The sequence below is a fragment of the Ambystoma mexicanum genome, chromosome 4q, assembly GCF_040938575.1.
Source record: "Ambystoma mexicanum isolate Mex_15411 chromosome 4q, UKY_AmexF1_1, whole genome shotgun sequence".
Taxonomy (NCBI): Eukaryota; Metazoa; Chordata; class Amphibia; order Caudata; family Ambystomatidae; genus Ambystoma; species Ambystoma mexicanum.
Window position 1 is genome coordinate 264,625,311 of NC_090928.1, and position 27,957 is coordinate 264,653,267.

Below are 27,957 nucleotides of genomic sequence, written 5' to 3' on the forward strand. Positions count from 1 at the left end.
TATGTCAGGATGCAGTAGCCTGGGTCAACCTTCCCCACGTTTTGAGCATGGGGCAAGGTGGAATCCTGGAGCACAGCACACTCTCTAGCTCTCCCGGCACGAGATGACAGTTCATCTCTCAGCTATCCAGGCCATCGATTGCCAAGTCTTGTTTCACTTGAAAGTCTCTTGCTGTCGAGGACCTTATGTCTTCAAAATAATAAAACAAAAGTTCCTTTAACCAAATGAAAGTTTGTTCGGGTGATAATGGTTCACCCCTGGATCCCCTTCTTCTGGGCGCTGAACCCTAACATTTCGTATTCCACAATTATATCAGAGTTCTTTCCTTAATGAACTTTGGGCGATAGCTTCACCCCTGGATCTCCCTAGTTCGGGCTCGGACCCTTCTCAAATCTCAGCCTCCCTCCCCCGGGTTCCTTATGGCTTTCTCTTCTCTCTTGCGGGATGGCGTTCCCTTGGTTTCTCAATGTCTTTTCAAACAGTTCATAGTGGACACACAGTTTCTTGGGACCTCAGACTTTGCCCCTCTTTTTCTGGCATCCCTCAGTGTTGCCTTCTCGTATCCGTATTCTCTTCTGCTTTTGCTTTTACTTTCACCGATCTTTGGGGTGACAACTCTTCACACTTGGATTCCCCTCCGCCGGGCTCCGACACCTTCTCCACTGCAGCCTCCCTCGACCGGGTTCACTAGGGCTCTCGTTTAGTGCGATAGCGGCTCACCCCGGAGTCCTGCTTTTCTGGTCGCTGAGCCCTCTTTACTTTCAGTGCTCTCTTTTTTACACTGTTCAATGTTTGCAGGATTCACTTCCTTTGTTTTCTCTCAGTTTGTAGATCAAAGTCTTTTGATTGTAGAGGGATTTTGCTTGACCTTCAGTATGACCACTTTGACCTATTTCGGTGGCCCTCCTATGGCCTTCTGGTATCTGTAGAGTCATGATTTGTTATTTATTTTTTAGATTTGTAAAGCACACTACAGCCCACAGGCATAGAGGTGCTGTTTCAGGAAGATGGTTACAGAGAGCGAGGGCCTAATAAGGTGCAGTGACACATGAACATAGGGGATTGCGATTCCAATCATCAAAATTAGCCTAGAAGGATAGCAGGTCATGGACAAGAATAGCATACAATGTGCAGGCAACAGCAGTTTGGGAGCAGATTTATACAAATAGAAGTTTGACCGTTTTCCTAAATGCTGTGTGCGATTCCATGCTTCTCAGGAGGGGAGGTAACGAGTTCCAATTGGTAGCTGCAATGACCGGGAAACTGGACCCTCCTGCTTGAGCCCTGTGGATCTTAGGAATGGTGATACGATTCGTGTAGGTGGTTCTAGTGGGTCTGTCTGTGGAAGTTATGGTATTCACTCTGATGGGGATCAACCAGAGTCTCTTGAGTTAGCACCCACATGGTGCTGGTTTCCCTCTTTAGCTGGTCTCCCCTTTACACTTTTTACAGTTGTTTCAAAGTTAATTGAAGATGGTTAAAACTTGCCACTTCTGCGATTCTCACTCAACACAGCCCGGTTCTTATCGGTTCTCCCCTCGACTCACCGGCTGTGATGAACCGCTTGGCTTCTCTCTCTCTCTCTCTCTCTCTCTCTCTCTCTCTCTCTAGAGAGAAGGCCAGTACTTCCCTCGCTCCTGCTTATCGGCATAGGCTTGGCCTGATGACATCAGCTGCAAGACACTGGTGCTATTGTTCGGGTCTTAGGCTCTCTTTCACAATGTTTCCGCGGGCCTGGGACGAAAAGGGCAAGGTTGTTTATCTCCTTGCCACCCTCTCAATTCCTGCACCTTTCCTTCGCTTGTACTGCCGCGCCCGATTAGCCGTCTCGTCGTGCTGTCTGGCGTGCTCGCCTTGCTCGTATTGTGCTCTCTTACTCCACCTTTTTCCCTGTGGGGAAAAGGAAGGGTTGTCAGTGTGTGTTATTTAAGTCAATTGTCTGACTTTGCCTGACCGCCACGTCGAGACATGTCAGGTAAACAATCTTCTTACAAATCTGTTGTTTTCTAACTCAGGGAAAGTGTTGGTGTTGGGAAAGGTAGAGTTTCTGCGTGGTAGGATGGGGTAAGGTGTTATCGGGAATCATACTTCGTATTGGAAAGGGGAGGGATTGGAGTATCAGAGTATCCTACAGGATGGTATAGGGAAGGTTTGTGAAATGGACGAGAGTGGCCGGGATGGAGAACAGAACATAGGGGATTGTGGCAATAGTAGTGTCCTGTTATAGCAGATTGGTGTTCAGGACAAAATAACTAGAGGAATGTGGAAAAGAAGGTCCGGGTTGTTTAGATGAGTTGCAAGCGGGTTAGAGATCTTAGATGATGGGTTTTGTAGAAAGGGTTTATTGGATCTGGGTAGGAGAGATTTAATAGGAGGGGGGAGGCAGATGTACTGTGACCTACTAAGGCCTCAGGGATCTAGTCTTCTTCCGCTTTGGTATAGTACTTCGCCTCACCTTGGATAGTCTCCCAAGCATAACCAAAGCCTGCCTCACCTAGGTGATCCTCCGCCACTGGTCCACCCCCAGGAACTGGGTCCAACAGTGATGGCCGTGTCCTGGCTACCTGAATATGGGATTCCTGGGCTCCATCTGGGAGAATACCTTCAGGTTTCTCAAACATACCACTGCAGATATAGAGCTGATAATACCCACGTTTCCTGGAGATTGAACACCTCAAAAGATCGAACAAAGTCCAGCCAGTTGGCATCAGATAGATACTTTATTAACCCCTGCAATGTTCCAGGTCATCACACTCATCCCAACCTTATTCATGATGTTTCTACCATGTTCGCCTCATGAACAATAAGGTTCCAGATTACCAACTGTTCCCCCATTGCTCCAGATTTCATTTTCATTTTCAGGATTAGAATGTGAAACCAGTCAGTCAACCTCCTCGACAGACAACACCAGATCTATACGATTTTGATGATGGCTTGAGAGCCGGCTAAGCCCTGGAGTTGCACCATTGGTACATGCAGTTGCAGACAAATCCAGATCTATCGGATCTTGCTGAGGATTTAGAGTAGAGGAGAACCCTGTGGTGACAGCCTGGGCCATACAGTTGGCAAACTCAAGTTTGAGCATTTTACCATGGGCTCCTTGGAATTACAAGTGGAACCAGAGGAATAGTGGCCATTGTTCGACTTTTAGCAGGTGGAATGGAAGAGTGGTGGAATGTCCCTTCCCTATTTCCCATAGTTGGAAAAACCCAAGAGATACTCAATTTGTTTGCCATTTCCAGGCCAGAGGGTGGAAGGGCATGCTGCTCCATACTGAACAGCCCATCAACCAGGTGTGTATTTGCCAACTGAACTCTGACAATGTCCCTATTTATTGGCCCTGGTAATCAACTAGGTCTGTTCTTATAATAGAATAACAGCCCCATTTTGTCCTTACCCAGTGTTTGACCTTGTTAATTAAACTATCCCCCGGTTCTCTGTGGTTATAATTCTCTAGTTTTGGGAACATTGGTCAAGAAAAAAGTCGACTGACTGGAGAGATTATGCACAAGATAGCGTGGAGGGTCCTGTTCCCTAGTCGGTCAATGCCCTTGAGGAGTCCTCCCTTTTGATTCATTGCCACGTGCGCCTGCATGACCTCTAAGAGTTTGTCACTCCCACCATGGTTAGTAATATCTACTTTTGTGCCCCCTTTGGGAGAAGCAATACCTGTATGAGATTAGTGATATCCCTTTTGTGAATGTCATTACTCACTCGACAGGTAGCCTTGATTTCCTAACAATGGCCAGCAGACTTGCAAGGGTGTCCTTGATATCTTTGATTTCTTGAACAAGTAGGTGATTTTGTGACTTCAGTAAGATTACAAAAGAGGAGAATTTCTTGCAGCCCCGTCACAGTGCGAAATATTACCCTGGAGGGAATTCTGCTTCCCACTCTTGTCTCCGATTGACTCCCAGCTCACACAAACCTGCAATACTTTCAATTAGGGTGCTCCCCTGATCAGGTGTCTGTTCAATTAGTCAAGATAATCAATTGAGTTACTCAGGAGGGCAGGGGAGGGCCTCAGTAATCATTTATCAATTTCTCCCATATTTTCTGGAATTTTTTGCGGCAGCCTCTCGCTTTGTAGATGCGAAGTTCCAAGGAAACGCACCTGCTTACTTTATTGCTCCACCGGTTCTGGCTCAGTGACTCTGCCGAGCCCCAAGTTGCAGCAACCAGCCATTTATCTGCTCATAGTGCCACAGGTAGGAATGATTTTTCGTGTTTGGTGAAGTCCGTCTCTCCCCAGATCCCAAGCAGTATCAGTGTAGGGTCTTTTGGAATTGGGGACCCTATTGTCTTGGAGATCCTGGTAGTGCATTTTTCCCAGAAGGATTGTGACACATCGCAGTCCCAGATCATATGAAAGAAGGTACCTACTCCACGTTTACATCGAAGACAGATCTCGTCTCCGGTCCCTCCCCACTTGGCGAGAATTGTCTGAGGATAATAAGAACGGTGCAGTATTCTGAGTTGTATCAGCCTCAGTTTAGCATCAATGCCTATATCAATGTGTCCACCCATTCCTCCTATTCCAGCCTGCCCAGGTCTCTTTCCCATTTCTCTTTCAGCCTAGTAAGTTCCTTAGTTCCAAAAGAGTTCAGAGCTTGGTAAAGCGTGGAGATGACCCTAGAGGGGATAGTTTCCGGGAGGACATTGGTTTCTAGAGGGGACCAGGGGGGTACAACAGCTAGGTTCGGGAACTGAGCACTTATGGCATAAGCGAGCTGTGTGTGTCGGAATCGGTCTATGGGTTGCAAACCACATTTTTTTTCAGGATTTCAAACTCACGTAAGCGCCCCTCTTGGAGTATGTGTGCTAGTGTGCGGATGCCTTGCTTTTCCCAGCTCCCAAAACACATTTTTTGTATTTTTGGGAGGTACGCGTTGTGCCATAAGGGTTGGGCAAGTGTTGGCTTAGTTCCCCATCCAATATGTTTATGTGCTTCCTTCCAAGTGTGACGACATGGAGTGACATTCTTGGTATTCTCAACACTCTCCCATTATCAGCGTATAGAGCCTGGAGGAGGTTAAAAGGGGTGCATAGCTGATATCTCTATGCAGATATGTGGAAGTGTAGTGCCACCATGTAGCCATTTGTTTACCACAGTTTGTGCAGCTACGTAATGCGTGCAAATACATGGCAATCCAATGCCTCCCTCCCATACCGAGCACTGTAGTGTTGCGAGAGCAATTCTGGGCTGTTTCCCTCCCCAGAGCAGTGTGCATAGGTCTCCTGTCTATTACAGCAAAGGTTTCTATGGGGTGGCGAGTGGAGCATTTTGTAGGACGTACAGGAGTCTGGGAAGTGTTATCATTTTGAACAACGCTGCCCTCCCCATTAATGACAGAGGGAGAGACCGCCAGTGAGAGACGTACTTAGCAAATCTGTTCAGTACAGGACATAAATTAAGTTGGAGTAACTCATCCAGAGTCAGAACAATACATATGCCCAAATATGTGAAGCCCAGGATGGAAATATGATACGGACAAGGGTCAGGAAATTCAGCATCTCCCCCACAAATCGGGAAGTACACTGCCTTTTGGTTGTTTACCTTTAGGCCAGCAAAGTTTTAGTATTCTCTAAGAATTTGGGATACAATCGGGCAGGAGACCACAGGGTTACTGAGGTATATGAAGAGATCGTCGGCATATAGCGAAAGTCGATCTTCTCGATCCAGACCAGCAGTCATCCGTTCTAAGTTTGATTGCTAGTGATTCGATAGCAAGTAGGAATAAGAGAGGGGGGGAAAGGGGTAGCCCTGCCTGGTGCCGCGGCCCAGTGGGAACAGTCTAGCTGACCTGCCATTCACTCATACAGTGGCTTCTGGAGATCCATAAAGAAGCTTGACGCAGGAGATGAAGCCTTGGCCAAAGTTCATTTGTTCCATGATTTCCCACAAGGCCTCCCACCCAACCGAATCAAATGTTTTTCGAAGTCGACCGCTAGCAGAGCCAACGGGTGCGATAACTCTGGGGCCGGTCTAGAGCTGGCTGAATTCTAGATAGATTCATGCGGGTGGACTTGTTGGGCATGAATCCGCACTGATCTGCGTGAACGATCTATTAGCTATGACCTGCGCGAGAATTTTCGCCTCTCCGTTAATCAGTGATATGGGCCTATAAGAGGCGCAGTATTCCGGGGGTTTCCCTGGTTTAGGAATGACCACTATGCACATTCTTCTGAGATTAAGGGGGAAAGCACCCTGTTCTTTGCTCTGAAGAAACATGCAATGCACATGTCCAGTTAGTGCGCCGCCCAGGCGTTTCCAAGTTTCCACTGGAAAGCTGTTAGGCTCTGGGGTCTTCCCGTTTGGAGCTGTGCTAGAGCGGTTTGCACCTCATTTTCTGTGATCTCAGAGTCGAGTTGCTCAGTCTGTTGCGTCGCATCGCGGGACCTCTATCTGGTCGAGAAAATTGGAGTGGGCGGGCATGGGGCGGTAGGGGGTTAACAGCAACGGCATCCTTACCGGTGCCGTTAACCTACTACAGCCGTACTCGTAATGAGGCCCAATGTTTCTTAGTGCCTCATGTGAAGTCTCATTTCCCAGCTCAAGGAGCTGTTCCACACATTTGGATACTTGTCTTTCTGCAGTCGCAATCGCGAGTGTGGTGCTTGTGGTGAGCCGACATCAAGGAGATGGCCTCTCCTCGAAGGACTGTTTTGTACGCCTCCCACACCGTAATCGGGCAGTCCACGGAACCTTTGTTTAGGTCGAAATATTCTGTGGTCTTATTTGAGAGTTCTAAAACAATCTCAGGCAACCCCAGGTAATACAAATTCAGGCGCCAGGTGGCGTCTGGTCTGCGGTTTATGCGTTTTAGAGATATAAGCAGGGGGGAGTGGTCCGAGATTCCTCACGCCAAGAACTCTGCGGTTGCGAGTCTGTGGGACATATTCCGAGGAATGAAAACATAGTTGATACTCGATAAGTGTCAAATGTGTTAAAATAAAACAAAAACTGGTGTCGGTGGCGTGTAGTGTCCACCAAGTGTCAGATAGTCCCATTGCTTCTGCAAAAGTGTGTAGAGTAGTCGGGGCGCCCCGGGTCCTGTGTCCCCTGTGTGATCTGTCATTGGTGACCTCCATAACCTCATTAAAATCCCCTCCCAGGGCCCACAGATCTGCACGTTCTTCCAGTAATATCTTTTGTATTTCATCGAGGAGTTCTTTTGTACGTGTGCGGGTGGGGGGGACTTGTGCATGCTCCAATAAGGCCCCAACGCTCCCCCCAAGCGTCACCAAGCATCACTACAAATTGGCCTCAGGGTTCGGCCAGTAGTTTCTTGACCAGTAAGGGCACTAGTTTGTGAATAAGTATCATAGTGCTCCTGCACCCCTCGAGAACCCTGCCTGGTATGTGTGCGGATAGTTGGATCTGTTAAAGAAACCATTACTTGTTCCGAATAAATGGGTCTCTGTGAGGAAGGCTACATCTGGGGAGTACCGTTAAGGTATTGGAGAACTAATTTGCGTTTTACACTGAAGCCAAAGCCAGTAACATTCTAGGTCAACAAGGACAGTTGACCAGCACGTGTCCTTTGCGCATGTTCAGTGTATGTGGCATCAAGGAGGATCCTGTATCCTGGTGGCCCCTCCAACCCTGTGTGCCCCCCTGTGCCTACCGTCTCGCTGCACCCGCCATGTCAACCCTATTGCTACCATGTAACTGTGTAGTAAAAACCGTAACTGTCTGGATGCTCCAGTCTCATACCCGTCGCCCTCCATTTATAATAACTGTACCCCATAAACACCCCCCAACCAGAAGCACCTGTCGCCCAAACACAAAAAACCATAAACTCATGAGAACTTGTTTGGGGCACTCCCCAGGGGCTGATCGACTGTTTTTCAACACTGTCCGGGGCTGCCATACTTCGAGGTCAGTCACATAACATTAGGTGTGGTGTAGCTGGGGAGAGAAGGCGCGGAGGGTCAGGTTAGGACCATCAAAGACCTCCCATCAGGTCCTTAGTCCTCAGGTCTTCAATGCATCCCCAGGTAAGTCGTCGGTTATGCCATCTTTACGCAGTGTGAGGCTCTGCCCATCAGTTGGGCCGTCCAGGCCATTTTCATTTCGTGATGCTTGATCCCTCAGGCATGGGGATGATTGAAACTGCGTTTCCAGCCATTCCCAGGCCTCTCGTGGGTTGTGATACATGTGTACTGTGTTATTTTGATACAGTTTGAGAGCGGCTGGGAAAAAGGAGCGAGTATTTTAAGTTCAAGGAAGCATGTTTTTTCATTTATGGAGTCATATGACTGGCGAGATTTTTTTACTTCTCGTGTGTAGTCAGGAAAGAACCTGATCGTTTCCATAATACATAATAGAGCCTGTTGCATGTGCCATATATAGAAGAGTATCTCGATCCCTATAGTTCATAAGTTTGGAAATCACTGTGCGCGGGAGGGGGCACGGGTATCGGTCTCTGCACACTCTCAAAGGAAAAGACATAGGAAAGCCATCTTTCTAGGAAAAGTTCCATGGACGGTCCCCTCCTCCTTTTCCGGGTGCCCCAGGATGTGCAGGTTATTGCGATGGGATCTGCCTTAGCTTCTTCTCCAAGTGCACAACGCGTTCTTCCAGTTTCCTAACCGTATCCTCAGTGTTCAAGATCCTCTGTTCTGTTTCCCCCACTCGAGACGTCAGGTTCCGCAGGTCCTGCCACAGGAAGGAGACTTCAGAGGTTAGTCCATCTAGTTTAGTGTCCACCAATGTCCTAGATTCCCCAATGGCTGCCATAATGCCTGTGAGTGATCGGGTTGTAGCGCATTACCCGCTTCGCCTGCGGAGTCAGGGACTTTTGCCGGAGTGAACAAGAGAAGGTCCCCCGTAGCTAACGGGCGGCGAACAAGGGCACACTTCAACTCACAAAATGAGTAAATATTCAAATAATCACATTTCACTATTTCAGAAATATATATTTATATTGGTATGTATATGTAAAAAACATGAATTCATTTTTCTAACGTTAAAGTTATCACGGGTTCAAACTATTTTTCTCAATAATTTTCAATACAGTAATGATGATTTAACATTGTAATTCAACTTCATTACAAGTTTCTGCCATCAATTATTCAATTCATTAATTCATCGGTAGTATATATAGGATCTGGCCCGACAAAGGGCAGAACAAGGCCATGTTTGCCCCATAGGACCAGTTGCCCCATCTAGGTGGAGTGGGCAGGAGCCCCTCGCAGCACAGCAACCAATGCAAAGCTGATCCATCGACATCTGCTAAGTTCCATATCTGGTGAGCATGCTAAATTGAGCCTCATCTGCCCGACGAGTGTATTTAGCACATTGTATTGAGGTGGTCGGCCTCACCTGCACACCTACTTGCATCCGTGACCTTCATCGCAGCATTTCCTCAGTTTTCTGCTAAATCAAAATGCCAGGTGCATCTCGGCACCAAAGCGAGGCTGAGCTTCCTCACGTTGCTAAGCAACGTATTTCAATCTCTACAGGAAGCATCCGCCGGCAGGCGGAAGGAGCCGGCCCAACAACGGCCAGAACAAGGCCCTGTTTGCCCCTATTCACACCAGGGTGCGCCCCAACCCAGACTCACCAACATCTCTCCCAAACTACACATGTCCTGAGCACAATCAACTAATTTCGATCCTTTTGAACTTACTCAATCCACTCCGCTCAACACTAATGCACCTTGCCTGCCGTAAGACATTGCAGGTTATATCCCACCTTTGCCATTTGCCCTGCGCTGATCACCACGTCCATACCTTACTCAATCTCCCTAAGCAAGTATTTTCCAAATCTGTGTAGTACCTCTCCAATCATGTATTACCTGCATTTGCATAGCCTACACTAACTGCATATGTGAGACTAGCCTATCTTGCCAATACTAGCCTGTGTGAACATATGTCAGACTAGCCTATCTCACCAATACTAGCCTGTGTGAACATATGTCGGACTAGCCTCTCTCGCCAATACTCAGCCTTAGGTATGTTACTGTCGTGCAAGTCACTATGCCACACTACTGTTATTGCCCACCCCTAGCTATGTTATTGCCCCGGCATTAGCCTGTCTCATGCTAACCACTGCGCCCTATTGCATTAGCCTACTGCTTTAGCCTGCCTTATTCTTTGATGTGGCTATTATATCAGCCAAGCTTTAGGTTAGTTGATGTACCTTTGCTGCACTAGCCCAGACCAAAGTAACCCGTCCAACTGTGCCCAGCAGCAACTATAACAAGTCTGCCAATCAGGTATTTGTCACTATGTACCCTCACTGTCCATGCACACTCCCAACAGGTGCCTTGTCTAAGATAGCGTGGCCAACGCTACACATTGCCCTTTCCTTCTTCTTAGCACTACATACTAATAGCCTGTTCACCAAAACTTGCACCACTATGCTCTCCTCTACAACGACCCTACCCAATATTTATACCTGCCCTACGATGATAGACACACTAAATTACAAAACTGTATACAAAACTAGCTTGCAAGCACAGGCGCCATGTAGCACTGCTGATAGAAATCTAAAACTGCGTGCTCGCCTATCCAAACTGCATGAACTACCGGCCAAAAATATTGAGCAACTAAATTACCAAAAAAAGTGCCTACTACAGAAAGTAGTCAGAGACATACTACAAGTCTCACCAATCAAAAGAGCTACACCTAACCTTCCTAGGCAGTCGACTAAAGACAATACTAGTGCCATCCCCGCTTCTGAAAGCCACCTACTGAACCTTAAAGGAGCTCTCATAAATGCCAGGTCTCTAGTTGCTCATGCAACTGAAATATCAGATATTATCCTAACAGATAACCTTGACTTCCTGGCTATCTCAGAATCATGGTTACATGATGTTGCAGGCCATGCCCTATCCCTGGCAGTCCCCGATAACTATACCATCCTGCGAGCAGACAGACATATCTCTCGAGGTGGAGGAATAGCAATTATAGCTAAGACCAACCTAGCTATGAGAATTGTTACAACACCCACTATGAAATCTTGCGAATGCCTCATGGTCAAAGTACCCACCACCAATTCCCAAACGCTGAATATCTATCTTATCTGCAGAGCGCTAGGTCCCAATGGAACCTTCTCGGAAGACATATCCACAACCTTGTCTAAAAATTTAAAAAACACCTCCCAAACTCTAGTGCTAGATGATTTTAAGTTAGGTTACAACAATATCAAGGACACCCACTCTACTGCTATTGCTACAACGTTGAAAGAACTCGGCTTCACTCAGAAAGTAAACCTACCCACGCATGACAAAGGCCGAACTCTCGACATCACGTCCATTGTTCCCCAGATCTGGACAGACCATTATCTCTTAGTATTCACACTGGTAACTAACCTAGCCATAGTCCAGACCTCCTTGCTCGCCCCACCTACCCTCACGAGGAATAAAAAACATATGACAGCTGACAAACTGCTGCCCCTCATACTACCCAAGCTTAACTCCGTACCAGACAACATGGACCCCAACTCCCTAGTTGAACAGTATAACGAAATCATGAACTCAGCCCTTGACAATATTGCACCTCTCAAATTAAGGAAGAGTAAACCGTTAAAACACCTTAACACTTGGTTCACCCCTCACTTAAAAAACCTTAGACTACTTAAAAGAAAGTTTGAAACTGCTTGGAGACTCTCTCCATCTGCAGAAAACAAAGTAAACCTTACTAATATCTCAACTCAATATAAGAAAGATATCCTCCTAGCCAAACAGGAGACGTATAATAACAGAATATCACAATCAAAATCTAGCATCAAAGAATTATTCAGTATTCTAAAAGAACTGGAAACGCCTATCGTACAAGAGAACTGCACTAAAGATAAAAAGTGGTGTGCTAGTATCGAGCACGCCTTAACCAACAAAGTCTCCAACCAACAAATCAAAATTGCCCATAAGCAGGCCTCTCTAGCACCTCAAACTACTCATAGTACAGCTCCACCGCGCCGCAAACAAGAAACCCGCTTCAGCTTCTCTAAAGTCTCTGTCATTGAGGTGGAGAAGGTCATACTGAAATTAAACCGTCCAATTGCAAGTGTGACCAATGCTCGGCACAACTTATTAAGGACACTGCGAGAGAACTCGCGCCCTTTATAACTAAACTCATCAACTCTTCATTCACAACCGGCACTGTCCCTAACAATTTGAAAGAATCCTGGGCACTACCCCTACTCAAAAAACAAACCCTTGACCCTGCCATACCCACGAACTTCAGACCCAGCACGACTGTGCAATTTCTCTTAAAAATTCTAGATAAAGTGGCATACATTCAAATACAGAACTTCCTGGAATCTACCGGATTCCATCCCCAACACGGTACAGAGACTGCTCTAATTGATCTCAAGGCCCAAACAGACGAGCTTAAAGGCAAGGGCCAATCAGCCCTACTCCTCCTACTAGACCTCTCGGCTGCATTTGACTTGGTTGATCATAAAGTCCTATGCAGCCACCTAGACTCCGCAGTCCATTTTTCTAAGGAGGCTATAACATGGATCGAGTCTTTCTTGAGCAACAGGACCATGAGAATCTTCTCACCATCAGCCTCAGCAGACCCTATCCCCATAACCTGTGGTGTACCTCAAGGATCTTGTGTGTCACAAACACTTTACAATTTATTCACCAAACCCCTTTTCGACGAAATGGACCATTTGGGTATTGCCTACACGAACTAAGCAGACGATACCCAAATCCTCCTACCTCTTACCAGAGATTATGCCGTCGATTCATCTTTGGTGAATAGAATTTATGGTATCGTTCAGGCATGGATGGCCTCCCATGGACTATGTCTGAACGATGACAAAACTGAGCTCATTATCCTAGGCACCTCGACCCACTTATCCAAACTCAGCCCAGATTATGCCAACTTCACCATTGATGGGAACAACATAAAAGTAGCAAAGGAAGTGAAGACTCTAGGTTTCTATCTAGACGCTACACTGAACTTCACTAAACAAGTCAACTCCCTAGCCTCTGCTACCGCATACACATGCAAACTAATCAGAGCTAGTAAACAATTCCTCTCCACTGACAGCTGCCTTATTCTCGCTAGAGCCCTCATACTTTCCAAATTGGATTGCTGTAACGCGCTCAACATTGGTGCGAACAAACAGATCATCCGTAAAATACAGGTTCTCCTGAACAATGCCCTGATGGCAGCACTCAAGATCAACAGAAATGAACATATTTCCTCTACTAGAAGAAAATACAAATGACTATCTACCTTTGATAAAATCCAATTTAAGATTACCTCCCTCACTTACAAGTGCCTCAATAATAGAGCATCGCAATACCTTACTGATAGAATCTGCAGAAAAACCTCTCTCAGACCGACCAGAGCAGCCAACTCTAATTGCCTCCAAGTACCACGTTTCAAACTCGCAACTATTGGGGGACACAGCTTCCCAGTTAAAGCTGCGCAATTGTGGAACTCCCTACCTCCCGATATCAGAGAACACCAATCCTTTTCCAAATTCAGACAGAACTTAACTGACTGGCTAAAAGAAAACAATAAATAACCATCCTGATAAACACTCAGTCGACTATCTATATCCGACTATCTAAATTCTCTACCACTGTATATCCATCTGCATATCGATTTGTTTATTATGTGTTAGTCCTCTTGGACACCCTGTTTATGTTGTACTGTGATCACTTTTGTATTATGTAATTCACATTGTAGTTATGCCTATGTATCTCATGTACCCATTGTTGCCTATGCATTTCATGTAGCCATGTAACTAAGCTGAACACATCCTTATTTCCTGCGCCCCGATTCCCCTGGGTCTGGTGCGCATTATAAATAAATAAACAAAAACAAACAAATATATGCCATTATAAAGAGAATTATAATGCTGTCTTCTCTCAGATAACTTAATTCTTATCTGGGTGTTCCAATCCAGTTGGAAAATCTTGTACGGACACCTCCTAATTCTCACTACGTGTTTCGGGCTTCGATGAGCCCTTCTTCAGGTGAAGATATCTGGACTTTAATCAATTCTTTCTATAGGTAAAAGATACATGGAACAAATTTAGAATCAATTCTTGGTGTCTTTTCATCAGTAATGTTCTATTATTATATAATTAGTCACTGCTCTATCTCTCACTGACCTGAATGTCTGTAGTACAACGCTGGGTCATTCTTGGTTTTTTTTCAAAATTGAGGTCATTTCATGCTTACTGTGCCACATTTATGTGCAAATTCATGTGTCCCTTCTGTAACGAAAGGGAATGTATTTTTTAAAATGAGAGCTCAATGTTGGTTGCTGTTTTGACTAGCTCTACTGGTATCTATTCTGCTGTGGTGCCCTGTGGGACCAGTCGCTTTGTAGGCGCTGGGTCCCACATGGGACCACATTCAGATAGACCAGTACTTCTGTATTCAGTTTTACTACACTCGACTTGTTTCCGTTATGTCCATAAACCTGATGGATGAAGGCTTCCTGCTATTCTTTTAGTTAGGACTCGCGATCCCTGCTGCAAATAATTATACAGAACTTTTGTCAATCTCTAATTTTGTATGTCTAAATGGAATTATGACAACAATTATGCATCTCTCAGATAGGCAGCTATGACCTACCTTCTTCGCTGTATTTTACAGGCACAATGTGTGCGGTTTGAGGATAACGCGTACGAGGTGAATTCCTGTCTCATGTCGGTACGAGTCTCCCGCTACTATTTCTGTGGAAACATATGTGTCTAAAGTGAATTACTGTCCCTGGGTCAGACCTCCAGTACTCCCTCTAATTAGCTTCTCGGCTCGAACCATACGTGCAATTCTGCTTCGTGTTTTGATCTGGACACGTATGGTCAGCCGCTTGGAACTCTCTCTGCGGTTGCATCGGGTAGTTGCTAAGCGACTCAGCGTCTAGTCCATTGTTTGTGTCATTGCCTATTGTTCTTCTTGTGCTTGGCCGTACACCATGTTGGATGAGTGGAACTAGTCTGTCTATCCTGTTTGATTTCCTGCTTAGTGCTGTTTTGCACTAATATATTGGGTACATGTCAGTTTATGTTAACTTCAGTGTTTCCATACTGCCCGCGTATTGATTGTCACCAGTACAGTTATAATTATTGAATTTTCAATATTGATTCACAATGTTACAATAATTTAAGTCTGTTCTGATGCATAAAATACGAAATAAAAGTCATTTGCATGTTTTGGTCCAAGATATACAATAATTTGACATCTACTTCGTTCCAATTACAAATGGTTACTCAGTACATTTTAGAAATTCCTTCTTACGTGCATTTCCATCACAATAATAATCATATGCACATCATAGTCAATACAAAGGTGATTAGGTTTGTCCATGACACGCTCAGAAGTTCATGTCATCCTACTACCACATAGTTATACGTCATATTTATGACCAAACATAAATTATCTCTGAATACGCTGCAGCCAACGCGAGTGTCCACTGCTTAATCGTCCATTCATAGAAAACAACTCTGATCCCATTCTAAATTCATCCCACGAGGGAACATACTGTCTAGTTTCTCTATCCAAAAAATGTCTCTTTGCTCTAACCTTTTAGATAGATTACCTCCTCTTCTTGGCAAGGTAACGTGTTCAAGAATCACAAATTGGATCTGTGCCACTGTGGGTTTTTGCTCCTTAAAATGGTGCGCCACTGGTGATTTAACTGATTGGTGTCTTATATTAGATTTGTGCTCTCCCCATCTTATTTTTGCTTTCCTGCTTGTTAACCCTACGTCGAATAATCCACAGGGGCATTTAATCCCATGTATCACATTCGTAGTATCACATGTCGAAGTATGTGTCAGAGGGTTTTGATGTCCTTTTCTTGGATGGTTAATGTAATTACCTTTAATTACATTGTTGCAACAATTGCAATTGTTGCAAAGGATTGTTCCCCTGAAAGACTTCTTGTTTGCTTTCCCATGATTAAAATCTGATTTGATTAGACAATCCCGTATTGATTTGCTTTTACTATATGCAAACAGTGGTGGATTTGGGAAAAGTGCAGCTAATGTTGGATCCAGGCTCAGCAATTTCCAATTCTTTTTGATTACTTTCTTAATACTGTTGTTTTGTTGTGAATATGTTGTCACATATACCAGTTCGGTCTCCTTAGTTTTTGTACTTGGTTTCAGAGCTTATGTTCTTGCTGTGTTCTTCCCTTTAACAGCATGTTTCAGTAATGATGATTCTTTGTAGCTTCTCTAAGAATTTTCTGGTTAGTTCTAGTGCTTACTCATCATATTCTTCTTCCTTTGAATTAATCCTTCTCTATCTGAGAAACTACTCAGTGGGATGCTCTCAATAGTTTTTGTGGCATGAAAACTTGAGGCCAATAATAAACTGTTCATGTCCGTAGGTTTTGTGAAAACTGTGGTTTCCAATTTGTTGGATTTGCAATATATTAATACGTCTAGGAATTCTATGGACATTTTACTGATTTTATGCGTAAATGGAATCCTTGGTGCCAGTGTGTTCATAAATGTGAAGAATTTATTAAGTTCTTCTTCGGTCCCATTCCAAATGCCAAATAGGTCATCGATAAATCTCACTAGACATTTCAATTTATTTTCCCAACTTGGATTCCTCAGTACTAGGGTTTCTTCTAGGTAGGCCAAGTAGGTATTTGCATAGCTTGGTGCCATAGCTGCACCCATTGAGGTTCCTGAAATTTGAACAAAGCAACGGTCCTCGAACATAAAGAAGTCCTTTAATACTATGCTCAGAAGTTTAAGTATCAATAGGCGATCCCCTCGTACAGGTTCTATTGCATTCAATAGAAGCCATCTTGGTGTGTTATAGTGGTATATAAACTTGTTACGTCCATAGTCAACAGGATATCTTTATCTGCTTCAAATGTTATAGATTCAAGTTTTTTCAAAAAGTCGGTGGAGTCCTTGATGTAAGTGCTAGATGTGTTAGTGGTTGGATAACCTTGTCGATGTATTGTGCCAATGGGTCTAGGAGGCTGTTGTTGGCTGCAATTATGGGACATCCTGGCGGATCCTCCAGGCTCTTGTGTATTTTTGGTTAAAGTATATATAACCAGCATCATAGGGTTCGGGTTTATCAAGAAACCTTCTGGTTTTATGCGAGATGATCTCTTCTGTTTCAGCCTCATCCAGGTTTTTTTTGTAATTATTTCCTGGACTCGTTCTGTTGGGTCCATAAAGACTTCAAGATAGGTATCATTCAATTGACGCTCAACTTTATTTTTATATTTGATGGTATCCAGAATGACAATGCCACTCCCTTGTCGGCTGGTTTGATAATCAAATCAGGATTCTTCCAGAACCTGTCTAGAACTTGTTTTTCTCGATTCGTTAGATTGGCGGTTCTGAAATTTAATTTTTTGAAAATCCTTGAGAACTGTTTTCTGAAATGCATCCAGTGCATGGTTCTGTATTGGAGGGGAAACATGCTCTTGTGTTTCATTTCTAGGTGTTCTGACATCAGTCTATTTTCAGGGGCTTCAACACTGTCGAAAAACTTTCAATTTCATTTTCCGCGTCAATTTGAAAAAAATCAATCTTCTCTCTTAATAGAGTGCTTGTGTGTGTTGGAACAAAGGAGATCCCCTTCTGCAGTGTTTGCCGTTCAAAGTTAGTCAATATATGGCTTGAAATATTCACAACTAAGTTTCTTTTGTTCGAGATTCGCTTTTCTTGATGGATTTTTTCTTTTTCCCTCTTCTGCTCTGACTCGGTCCAAAAAAGAGTAGGTATTAGTAGAGGCTCCCGTGGTGTCCTTTGATGTAGTTGGTACCTGGCTAGTTCCTCGAGTTTCTCTATTTACTTCCGATGTGGTTTCAGGTGTTGTCTCTTGATTTTCCGTTTCTCCACTTGATACATCAGATGAGGGTGGTGTTTGGTTAGGTGTCTTTCTGTTCTTATTGTAACTTGGTCTCCCTCTTTTCCCGTTGTCTTTTTGAAAATAATATTCTTTCCAAGTGTATACCATATCTAACTTGTAATCCAATGCATCTCTTCTGAATTTTCTAATCTTTTTAGATTCTATCTCTCTCTTATAATTGTCTGGTTTGTTGTTAATTTCTTCAAGCAGTGTAGACAGTTCTTCCTTAGTCATCAAAGTCGATAATGTTTTGAGAGTTGAAGTGTGCCCTTGTTCGCCACCCGTTAACTATGGGGGACCTTCTCTTGTTTAATTGTCAGCCTGGTAGCACAGACTTAACAAGGAACACCTGAAAATTAATTACCATACGTTGAAAAAATTACTTTGATCTTGATTTACTTAAACAGAGTGCACCTTCACACACATCCTTTTCGATATATCCCCCAGGAGCTACAACAAATCTGCAGGTTGCGCCACACTAGTAAGAATAGAAGATGTCATTCTCTAAAATAGAATCTCTCACGAGTAATAGGGCAGAAACTTTAGCCTTCTCCCAAGAAGAAGCAATAAGTATATTGAAACTTATTAAAGACACTGAACAAGATCTTCATACTCCAACAAGACCTGAAGAACTAGTAATACAATTGGAGAGACTGATACGTAAAGAAAACAATCAACGATTACATGCTACTATGTTAGCTCAATATTACAAAGCACAACGAATCCCAAGGGGCATTAGGATAGAATTAGAACCCACATTATGCAAAGAAAATCCAGATTTTGTTAAACGTTGGAGACAGATACTAAACAAATGCTCCTTAGATTTAATCCTTACTATTGAAGAATTATCCAAATCGCTTACATCAATTGAGGTGGAATCGGAAACTACCAAGAAAACATTATCGACTTTGACGACTAATGAAGAACTTTCTACAATGCTTCAAGAAATTAACAACAAACTAGACAATTACAAGAGAGAGATAGAATCTAAAAAGATTAGAACATTCAGAAAAGTTACATTGGATTACAAGTTAGATATCGTATACACTTGGAAAGAATATTATTTTCAAAAGACAACGGGAGAGGAGGGAGACCAAGTTACAATAAGAGCAGAAAGACACCCAACTAAACACCACCCTCATCTGATGTATCAAGTGGTGAAACGGAAAATCAAGAGAACACCTGAAACCACATCGGAAGTAAATAGAGAAACTCGAGGAACTAGCCAGGTACCAACTACATCAAAGGACACCACAGGAGCCTCTACTAATACCTACTCTTTTTTAGACCGAGTCAGAGCAGAAGAGGGAAAAAGAAAAAATCCATCAAGAAAAGCGAATCTCCAACAAAAGAAAACTTAGTTGTGAATATTTCAAGCCATATATTGACTAACTTCAAACAGCAAACACTGCAGAAGGGGATCTCCTTTGTTCCAACACACGCAAGCACTCTATTAAGAGAGAAGATGATTTTTTTCAAATTGACGCAGAAAATGAAATTGAAAGTTTTTTTCGACAGCGTTGAAGCCTGTTATGCTCACCTGATCTCCGCGGGGGCAATGGGGCACGGTTGGGGCCCTCCCTGGAGTTGGCTCCCCTGGATCCGGTTCTACCCTCAGCTGCTGTAGGGTGGACTGCTCTGGTCGCTGGCAAAGCCCTTGGGAGAAAGTGAGAGGCAGTGAAAATGTGGCAGTTGGATTGCGATCCACTCAAACTCCTCTTGCCAGAATGAGAGAAGCATGCGCTTCCCCATAAACTCTCACCTGTTTAGTAAAGATGAGCTCTCCATCTTGCTTCTCTTCAGTAGGGGCACTGTAGATAGACCTTGTTACTTCACTGGTCCGTATACGTGATGGCCCAGACAGGCTGCTACCAATCACTAATCACTAATGACTAATCATTATTACAATCATTTGTAATAATGATTATTGTTCATACGTTTTTGCAATGTCTTTTCCAACAGTTCTGGCTCGTGATTCTAATAATGTCTTTTGTTTTCCCAATAGATGTGAAGACGGCCCCGCAGAGTTGCAGTGTTGGGAACAAGCCTGCACGGTGCCAGAAGGGTGATGGAGCAGCCCCACTGGTGGGTAAATTAGGTCTTTAGGTAAAACGCAAGGCTTAGGTATAGCACGGCCAAGCGTTGTGTTTATGCAATTTCTAACCTTGTGCGTTCCTTTTCTCTTGCAGGGAAAATCTGGCATCGACTGGTGGAGAGCGACGGTCCGAAAACCGGTCAGCGGCTGGTAGATCCTTGAAGATTCTGGACAAGAAGGAGACTCCCACGTAGGCGCACTCAGACAGGTGAGGACGAGACGAGCTGCAGGCGATGGATTTGCAGGAACGGGTAAGGTGCGCACTGCGTTGAGAGCGATGGTATGGCTGGATTCAGATGAGATGCGCGCGGTGCTGTGAGCGATGGTATGGCTGGATTCAGGTAAGGTGCGCGCAGCGTTGGGGGCGATGATATGGCTGGATTCAGGTAAGGTGCGCGCAGCGTTGGGGGCGATGATATGGCAGGATTCAGGTAAGATGCGCGCATTACAGATGATGTCCAGGCCCAGCGTGCAGAGCTGGAAGAAGGTAAGAGCTGCAGACTGCAGTGAGCATTACACTGCCCAGGGCAGATTAACGCGAAGCCTCCACATGCAGGTGGGGCTGGCTTAAATAGCCTGGATCCAGCCACTCCCCTTTAGCCCCGCCTTGTGGCCCCACATCACCACTCCCATAGACTACTGCACGTGCCTGCCAATGTCTTCTAATGGCCACGCCCGGCCTGAGTGCACATGCCTTGGATTCAAAGTGTGCAGAGCACACTTTCTTATGAGCCTGGCGCCAAAGGCGCCAGGACAGGGTCCATTTGGACCCTTTAGAGGATGAAAGTGTTGGCCCTGGGTTGGTGGCCATGACAAAGCCCCTGAAAATTGACCGATGTCAGAACACCTAGAAATGAAACCCAAAAGCGCGTTTTCCCCTCCAATACAGAACCATGTACTGGATGCATTTCAGAAAATAGTTCAAGGATTTTCCAAAAGTTAAATTTCAGAACCGAGGGCACGCCAATCTAATGAATCGAGAAAAACAAGTTCTAGACAGATTATGGAAGAATCCAGATTTGATTATCAAACCAGCCGACAAGGAAGTGGCATTAGTCATTCTGGATACCATCAAATATAAAAATGAAGATGAGCATCAATTGAATGATCAAGACACCTATCTTGACGTCTTTAAGCACGCAACAGAACGAGTCCGGGAAATAATTACAAAAACCCTGGATGAGGCTGAAACAGAAGAGATCATCTCGCATAAAACCAGAAGGTTTCTTGATCACCTGCACCTTATGATGCCAGTTATATATACTTTACCCAAAATACACAAGAGCCTGGAGGATCCGCCAGGATGTCCATAATTGCAGCCAACAGCCGCCTCCTAGAGCCATTGGCACAATACATTGACAAGGTTATCCAACCACTAACGTATAGATCTAGCACTTACATCAAGGACACCACCGACATTTTGAAAAAAACTTGAATCTATAACATTTCAAGCAGATAAAGATATCCTGTTCACTATGGACGTAACAAGTTTATATACCAATATAACACACCAAGCTGGATTGGAAGCCATGGAATGGCTTCAATTGAATACAACAGAACCTGTACGAGGGGATCGCCTATTGATACTTAAACTTCTGCGCATAGTATTAAATAACAACTTCTTTACGTTCGCGGACAGTTACTTTGTTCAAATTTCAGGAACATCAATGGGTGCAGCTATGGCACCAAGCTATGCAAATACCTACATGACCTACCTAGAAGAAACCCTAGTACTGAGGAATCCAAGATGGGAAAATTTGGAATGGGACCAAAAAAGAACTTCAAGAATTCTACAAATTTATGAACACACTGGCACCAAGGATTAAATTTACACATAAAATCAGCTAAACGTCCATAGAATTCCTCGACGTATTAGTATATTGCAAATTCAACAAATTGGAAACCACAGTATTCACAAAACCTACGGACAGGAACCTTTTATTATTGGCCTCCAGTTTTCATCCCACAAAAACTATTGAGAGCATCCCACAGTCAGTTTCTCAGATATAGAAGGATTATTTCAAAGGAAGAAGAATATGATGAGAAAGCACTAGAGCTAACCAGAAAATTCTTAAAGAGAGGCTACAAAAAATCATCATTACTGAAACATGCTGTTAAAGTGAAGAACACAGCAAGAACAGAAGCTCTGAAACCAAGTACACAAACCAAGGAGACCGAACTGGTATATGTCACAACATATTCACAACAAAGCAATAGCATTAAGAAAGTAATCAAAAATAATTGGAAATTACTAAGCCTGGATCCAACATTGTCTGCACTTTTACCAAATCCACATCTGTTTGCATATAGTAAAAGCAAATCAATACGGAATTGTCTAATCAAATCCGATTTTAGTCATGGGAAAGCAAACAACAAGTCTTTCAGGGGAACAATCCCCCTGCAACAATTGCAATTGTTGCAACAATGTAATTAAAGGTAATTACATTAACCATCCAAGAAAAGGACATCAAATCCCTCTGACACATACTTCAACATGTGATACTACGAATGTGATATATGGGATCAAATACCCCAGTGGATTATTCTACGTAGGGTTAACAAGCAGGAAAGCAAAAATAAGATGGGGAGAGCACAAATCCAATATCAGACGGCAATCAGTTAAATCACCAGTGGCGCACCATTTTAAGGAGCAAAAACACAGTGGCACAGATCCAATTTGTGATTCTTGAACACGTTACCTTGCCAAGAAAAGGAGGTAATCTATCTAAAAGGTTAGAGCAAAGAGACATTTTTTGGATAGAGAAACTAGACAGTATGTACCCTCATGTGATGAATTTAGAATGGGATCTGAGTTGTTTTCTATGAATGGATGATTAAGCAGTGGACACTCGCGTTGGCTGCAGCGTATTCAGAGATAATTTTATGTTTGGTCATAAATATGACGTACAACTATGTGGTAGTAGCATGACATGAACTTCTGAGCGTGTCATGGACAAACCTAATCACCTTTGTATTGACTATGATGTGCATATGATTATTATTGTGATGGAAATGCACTTATGATTATGTTTATTATTGTGATGGAGAGGGAATTTCTAAAATTTTCTGAGTAACCATTTGTAATTGGAACGAAGTAGATATCAAATTATTGTATATCTTGGACCACAACATGTGAATGACTTATTTTGTATTTTATGCATCAGAACGGACTTAGTTAAATTATTGTACCATTCTGAATCAATAATGAGAATTCAATAATTATAACTGCACCGGCGACAATCAATAAGCGGGCAGTATGGAAACACTGAAGTTAACAAACTGACATGTACCCAATAGATTAGTGCAGAACAACAAGTGTCCGTTGAGCACTAAGCAGGTAATCAAGCAGGATAGACACACTAGTTCCACTCATCCAACATGGCGGATGGCCCAGCACAAGAAGAACAATAGGCAATGACACAAATAATTGACTAGATGCTGAGTCGCTTAGCAACTAAACGATGTAACCGCAGAGGGAGTTCCAGGCGGCTGACCGTACGCGTCCAGATCAGAACACGAAGCAGAATTGCAGGCAAGGTTCGATCCCAGAAGCTAATTAGAGGGACTACTGGAGGGCTGACCAGGGACAGTAATTCACTTAAGACACATGTTTCCACAGAAATAGTAAACAGGTGACTCGTACAGACATGAGACAGGAATTCACCTCGTACGCGTTATCCTGAAACCGCGCACATTGTGCCTGTAAAATACAGCGAAGAAGGTAGAGCATACCTGCCTATCTGAGAGATGCATAATTGTTGTCATAATTCCATTTAGACATACAAAATTAGAGATTGACAAAAGTTCTGTATAATTATTTGCAGCAGGGATCGCGAGTCCTACCGAAAAGAAAAGCAGGAAGCCTTCATCCATCACTTGTATGGATATAACGGAAACAAGGTGAGTGTAGTAAAACTGAATACAGAAATACTGGTCTATCTGAATATGTGGGACCCAGCTCCTACAAAGCGACTATTCCCACAGGGCACCACGGTAGAATGGATACCATTAGAGGTAGTCAAACCAGCAACCAACATTGAGCTCTCATTTTAAAAAATACATGCTCTTTCGTTACAGAAGGGACACGTGAATGTGTGGCACAGTAAGCACGAGATTACCTCAATTTTGAAGAAACCCCAAGAAAGACCCAGCGTTGTACTGCAGACATACAGGTCAGAGAGAGATTGAGCAGTGACTAATTATATAATAATAGAACATTACTGATGAAGACACCAAGAATTGATACTAAATTAGTTCCATGTATCATTTACTTTTAGAAAGAATTGATTAAAGTCCAGATAAGGGCTCATCGAAGCCCGAACGCGTAGTGAGAATTAGGAGGCGTTCGTACAAGATTTTCCAACTGGATTGGAATACCCAGACAAGAATTAAGATATCTGAAGAAGACAGCATTAGAATTCTGTGTATAATGGCACATATACTACCGATGAATTAATTAATTGAATAATTGATGGCAGAAACTTGTAATGAAGTTGAATTACAATGTTAAATCATCATTACTGTATTGAAAATTGAGAAACATTGATTGAACCTGTGATAACTAAGTGGGAAAAATTAATTCATGTTTTTTTACATATACATACCAATATAAATATATATTTTTGAAATGCTGAAATGAGATTATTTGAATACTTACTCATTTTGTGAGTTGAAGTGTGCCCTTGTTCGCCACCCGTTAACTACAGGGGACCGTCTCTTGTTTAATTGTCAGCCTCGTAGCACAGACTTAACAAGGAGAACCTGAAAGTTAATTACCATATGTTGAAAAAATTACTTTGATCTTGATTTACCTAGACAAACAGAGTGCACTTTCACACACATCCTTTTTGATATATCCACCTTTGCCGCAGTACTCATAGTGTACTTCTCAATTTTGTTCTGTGTCGTCACTTTGCAAAGCATGCGTTTCCCCCTCGGAGACACTTCAATCGGCAGATCCAGGGACAATTCTCTTCCTTGTTTACAGGCCAGTGTCAGCAGCTCAAGTGGGAGGTGGGGTGGATCGTTATTGTTATTACCCAGGGGGGCTGTAGGCAGATGAATACCTTCCACACCGAGGTTGGAGGCCAGTCGGATGAGGCCCGTGATAGCAGTCTGCTTTAGAGGGGTCTGAGTATGGAGTTTCCACTGCGTGGTCTTTGTTCCTCCACCCCGTTGGGCTGAGTATAGTTTGTATGTGACCTCCAGGGGGTGGGGGGAGCCCGCAGGGGGATAGGGTCCTGTAGCCTGGGAGGCCTTGTGAGCCACTGCAACTCAGAGTTTGTTCTACAATCCTCAGTATGATCCCCTTAGTCCTCAACGGTTTGCCGGTTCTCCCCGGGGTCTCTTCCTCTCAACACACAGTTCCAGGGACTGTGCCGTATCCCTGCCCCAGACCAGCCCGCAGGCTTGGTGAGGTGTATCTCAATGTGGCTACTGTCGTTGCTGGTTCTATACCTGCTGCACCGGTCCTCAGTGTTTGGGTTGCCCAGCTGTGCCGGCATGGACCATCAGTGTTGGAGCACTGCTAGTGGGCCCTGGAAGTGCCGCGCAGGTGCACGGTGTAGTTGCTAGGAGACCCGGCTCCAATGCCCAGTCTCTGCTCCGGGCCAGCCAGGCACCTTCACTAGTTCCCCCAGCCGCAGTCAGATCGGGCTCGGGGGGTGGGGGTAGAATGGGAGGCGGCCCGGTCCAGGTGACAGGTCTCGCCTTCTTGCGCAGCAGCCCTGTGACGTCACGTCACAGATGTTGCAGGCCCCTCTCCTCGCCGGCTCGGGGTGAGTGTTCGGACGGTGCAGGAAGCCTGAGGCGGCTCCAATTTTCACCGGAATTTCGAGAGAGTGTTGTGAATATCTTCCCCTATCCTCCGGTATCGATTCCGCTCAGTTATCTCTCCTTCAAGAGCAGGATATTAGTAGGATATAGGCAGCCCAGACAGAGCAGTGGGATCCTACGACTGCATCCGACATCTGCTCTACAGCACCCCAATATTACCACAAACTAAAACAAAAAATGCTAACTGCATTTAAAATATAATAATGTTACACAAGCTATATACACTGTGTAATTTGTACAGATATCAGTTTCTAGTACAAAATTGTCTTCAATTCCTGGCAGAATAACCAGGTTATTGGTTGCTGGTCAAACTCTGGATGCCACTATCCATATGTAATACATAGAAAATGACTAGTACTAACTGCTGGATGAAAACTGAAATCAAACACATAAAAGCATCATATCACAGCAATACATGCATTTTAATAGCCTCACAGTGGTGTAAAAAAGTCAAGAGGTTTCACATAGTGGCTGACAAGACTTTGGAATTCTGAAATAGCCAATAGGCAAGGCGAGGCCAACAAACAACCAGTGCAGTTTATGGCCGCACCCTTATCCACTGCACCCTTATCCACCGCAGGCTTCCTTTTCGTTGCACATATTAAAAAATTTAAAAAAAATTAATACTGTTAATTTATGAGTGGCAACTCACACAAGGTTATTGGAGCCACAGATCGCTCCCTCAAGACACGCGCATGGAAAAACACAACTTGGCCCACTCTGGGCAAACTCAGACAGCTCACTGGGCAACCATAGTCCGACTCCCTGCCCCAGAGTATAGATCAGTATGCAAGACAATCCAAGTTCAATCCCCAAACATAGTCCCCTCACAACAGGAGGGAGGTTTGTTTCCAATACTAACTGAGGAGCAAGTAGGAGTAGAAGCTCAGCATATCCACCCAAAGCCAGCAATGTCTTCCTTATAACACTCAATAAACCGGGTTCATATACTCCTTTGGCAGTCATGCAGCTGGCCGCTGCACTCAGGTACCCCAGTGGAAATGCATAGCACGAAGGCCACAGTAGAAGCAGTTGAATTTTACCTGAACACGACTAGATGCGGTTCCCCGATCCATAGCCGCAGGTACAGCAAGAACTGGTTCCCAGCCAACAAGTAGATTTCCAAAAGCGATTCCCACAAAGAATCAATGCTGGAACCACGGGTAAAGTATCAAATCCACTGCCACACTGCTGAAACGGCTACATTGCAGCACCCTTTGTCGAACAGGCTTTTCTGCTACGGGAGCTGCCTCAGCGGATTTAGGTGGAGTGGGAGGGGCTATCAGCATGGCTCAGCTGCAGGGCTTTCGCCCTCTGCTGCAGCACCCTTTGCCGCATTGCTAGACACTCCTAGCAATGCAATATGAATACATACATGTGTAATTGTAGTCGCTCCACTGAAGGCAGAAACCAAACTAACAGTTATTTTTTTAACTCTCGTCTTTCAAGACTCTTTGCTTTCGGAGACAAAAAGTTCACTGGGATTAAGATAAATGGGTTGATCATTAGAAATAAAGGTTAAAGCAGAGGTGTAAAAGCTGGTCAACATATTTTGCAGCAGAATCAAGAACACCATTTCTGGGATACAAAACTACTTACACATACATATAGATGAAGATTTAACATTAGTTCGGAATGATAAAAGTACTACTTACTTTACTATTCCATAGCCCAAACTGACAATAATCACTAATAGGCGCGCCAATGTCCTTTTTATAGCAGATACCACCTCTGCAAAGATCAACAATCCTTGAGCTGGTTGGAGAAAAAAATAAGAAGAACCAGTTAATCGACCATAGCTTTTGAGAAACCTAGCTGCCTACTGTCAGATTTGAGAGGTTGTCAACCTTGCTTTTCCCTTTTAACATTCCTGCTCCCTGCAACAAGTGAATGAAAACACGTTAAAATGTTAGCATTTGCATTCTACAGTGCCACAGCCAGGATTCAAACCTGGGTCAGGTGGCTATATGGGCAAACATACTTAACTATAGGACCACACAAGTCGCGCACAGTTAAGCTGTAAAATCTCTCTTTACTTGCATAGCATATGTGAACACTGCACTTTCTTTTTAGGCTTCAGCCCTGCACAGCAGTGCTATGAAATTTCTTCATGTGCCCGGAGCAGTGTGTCGGTAGCATTGACACACGGTTTATTATTATTATTGTTATAAGGGTATCTATTCAGCACAGACCTATCTTCGGAAACAACAGAGCTC

General features: G+C 44.0%; 1 protein-coding gene across 3 annotated transcripts in view; it reads right to left on the reverse strand.

Annotated features, from left to right (window-relative positions):
- TMEM87B (transmembrane protein 87B) overlaps positions 1-27,957 on the reverse strand; it is a 919,680-nt gene that overhangs the window by 453,082 nt on the left and 438,641 nt on the right. For all 3 annotated transcript variants that reach the window (XM_069607836.1, XM_069607835.1, XM_069607834.1), the window contains one exon: positions 27,397-27,496. In XM_069607836.1, coding sequence (XP_069463937.1) covers positions 27,397-27,496 — 100 coding nt within the window. The remainder of the gene's footprint in view (positions 1-27,396; positions 27,497-27,957) is intronic.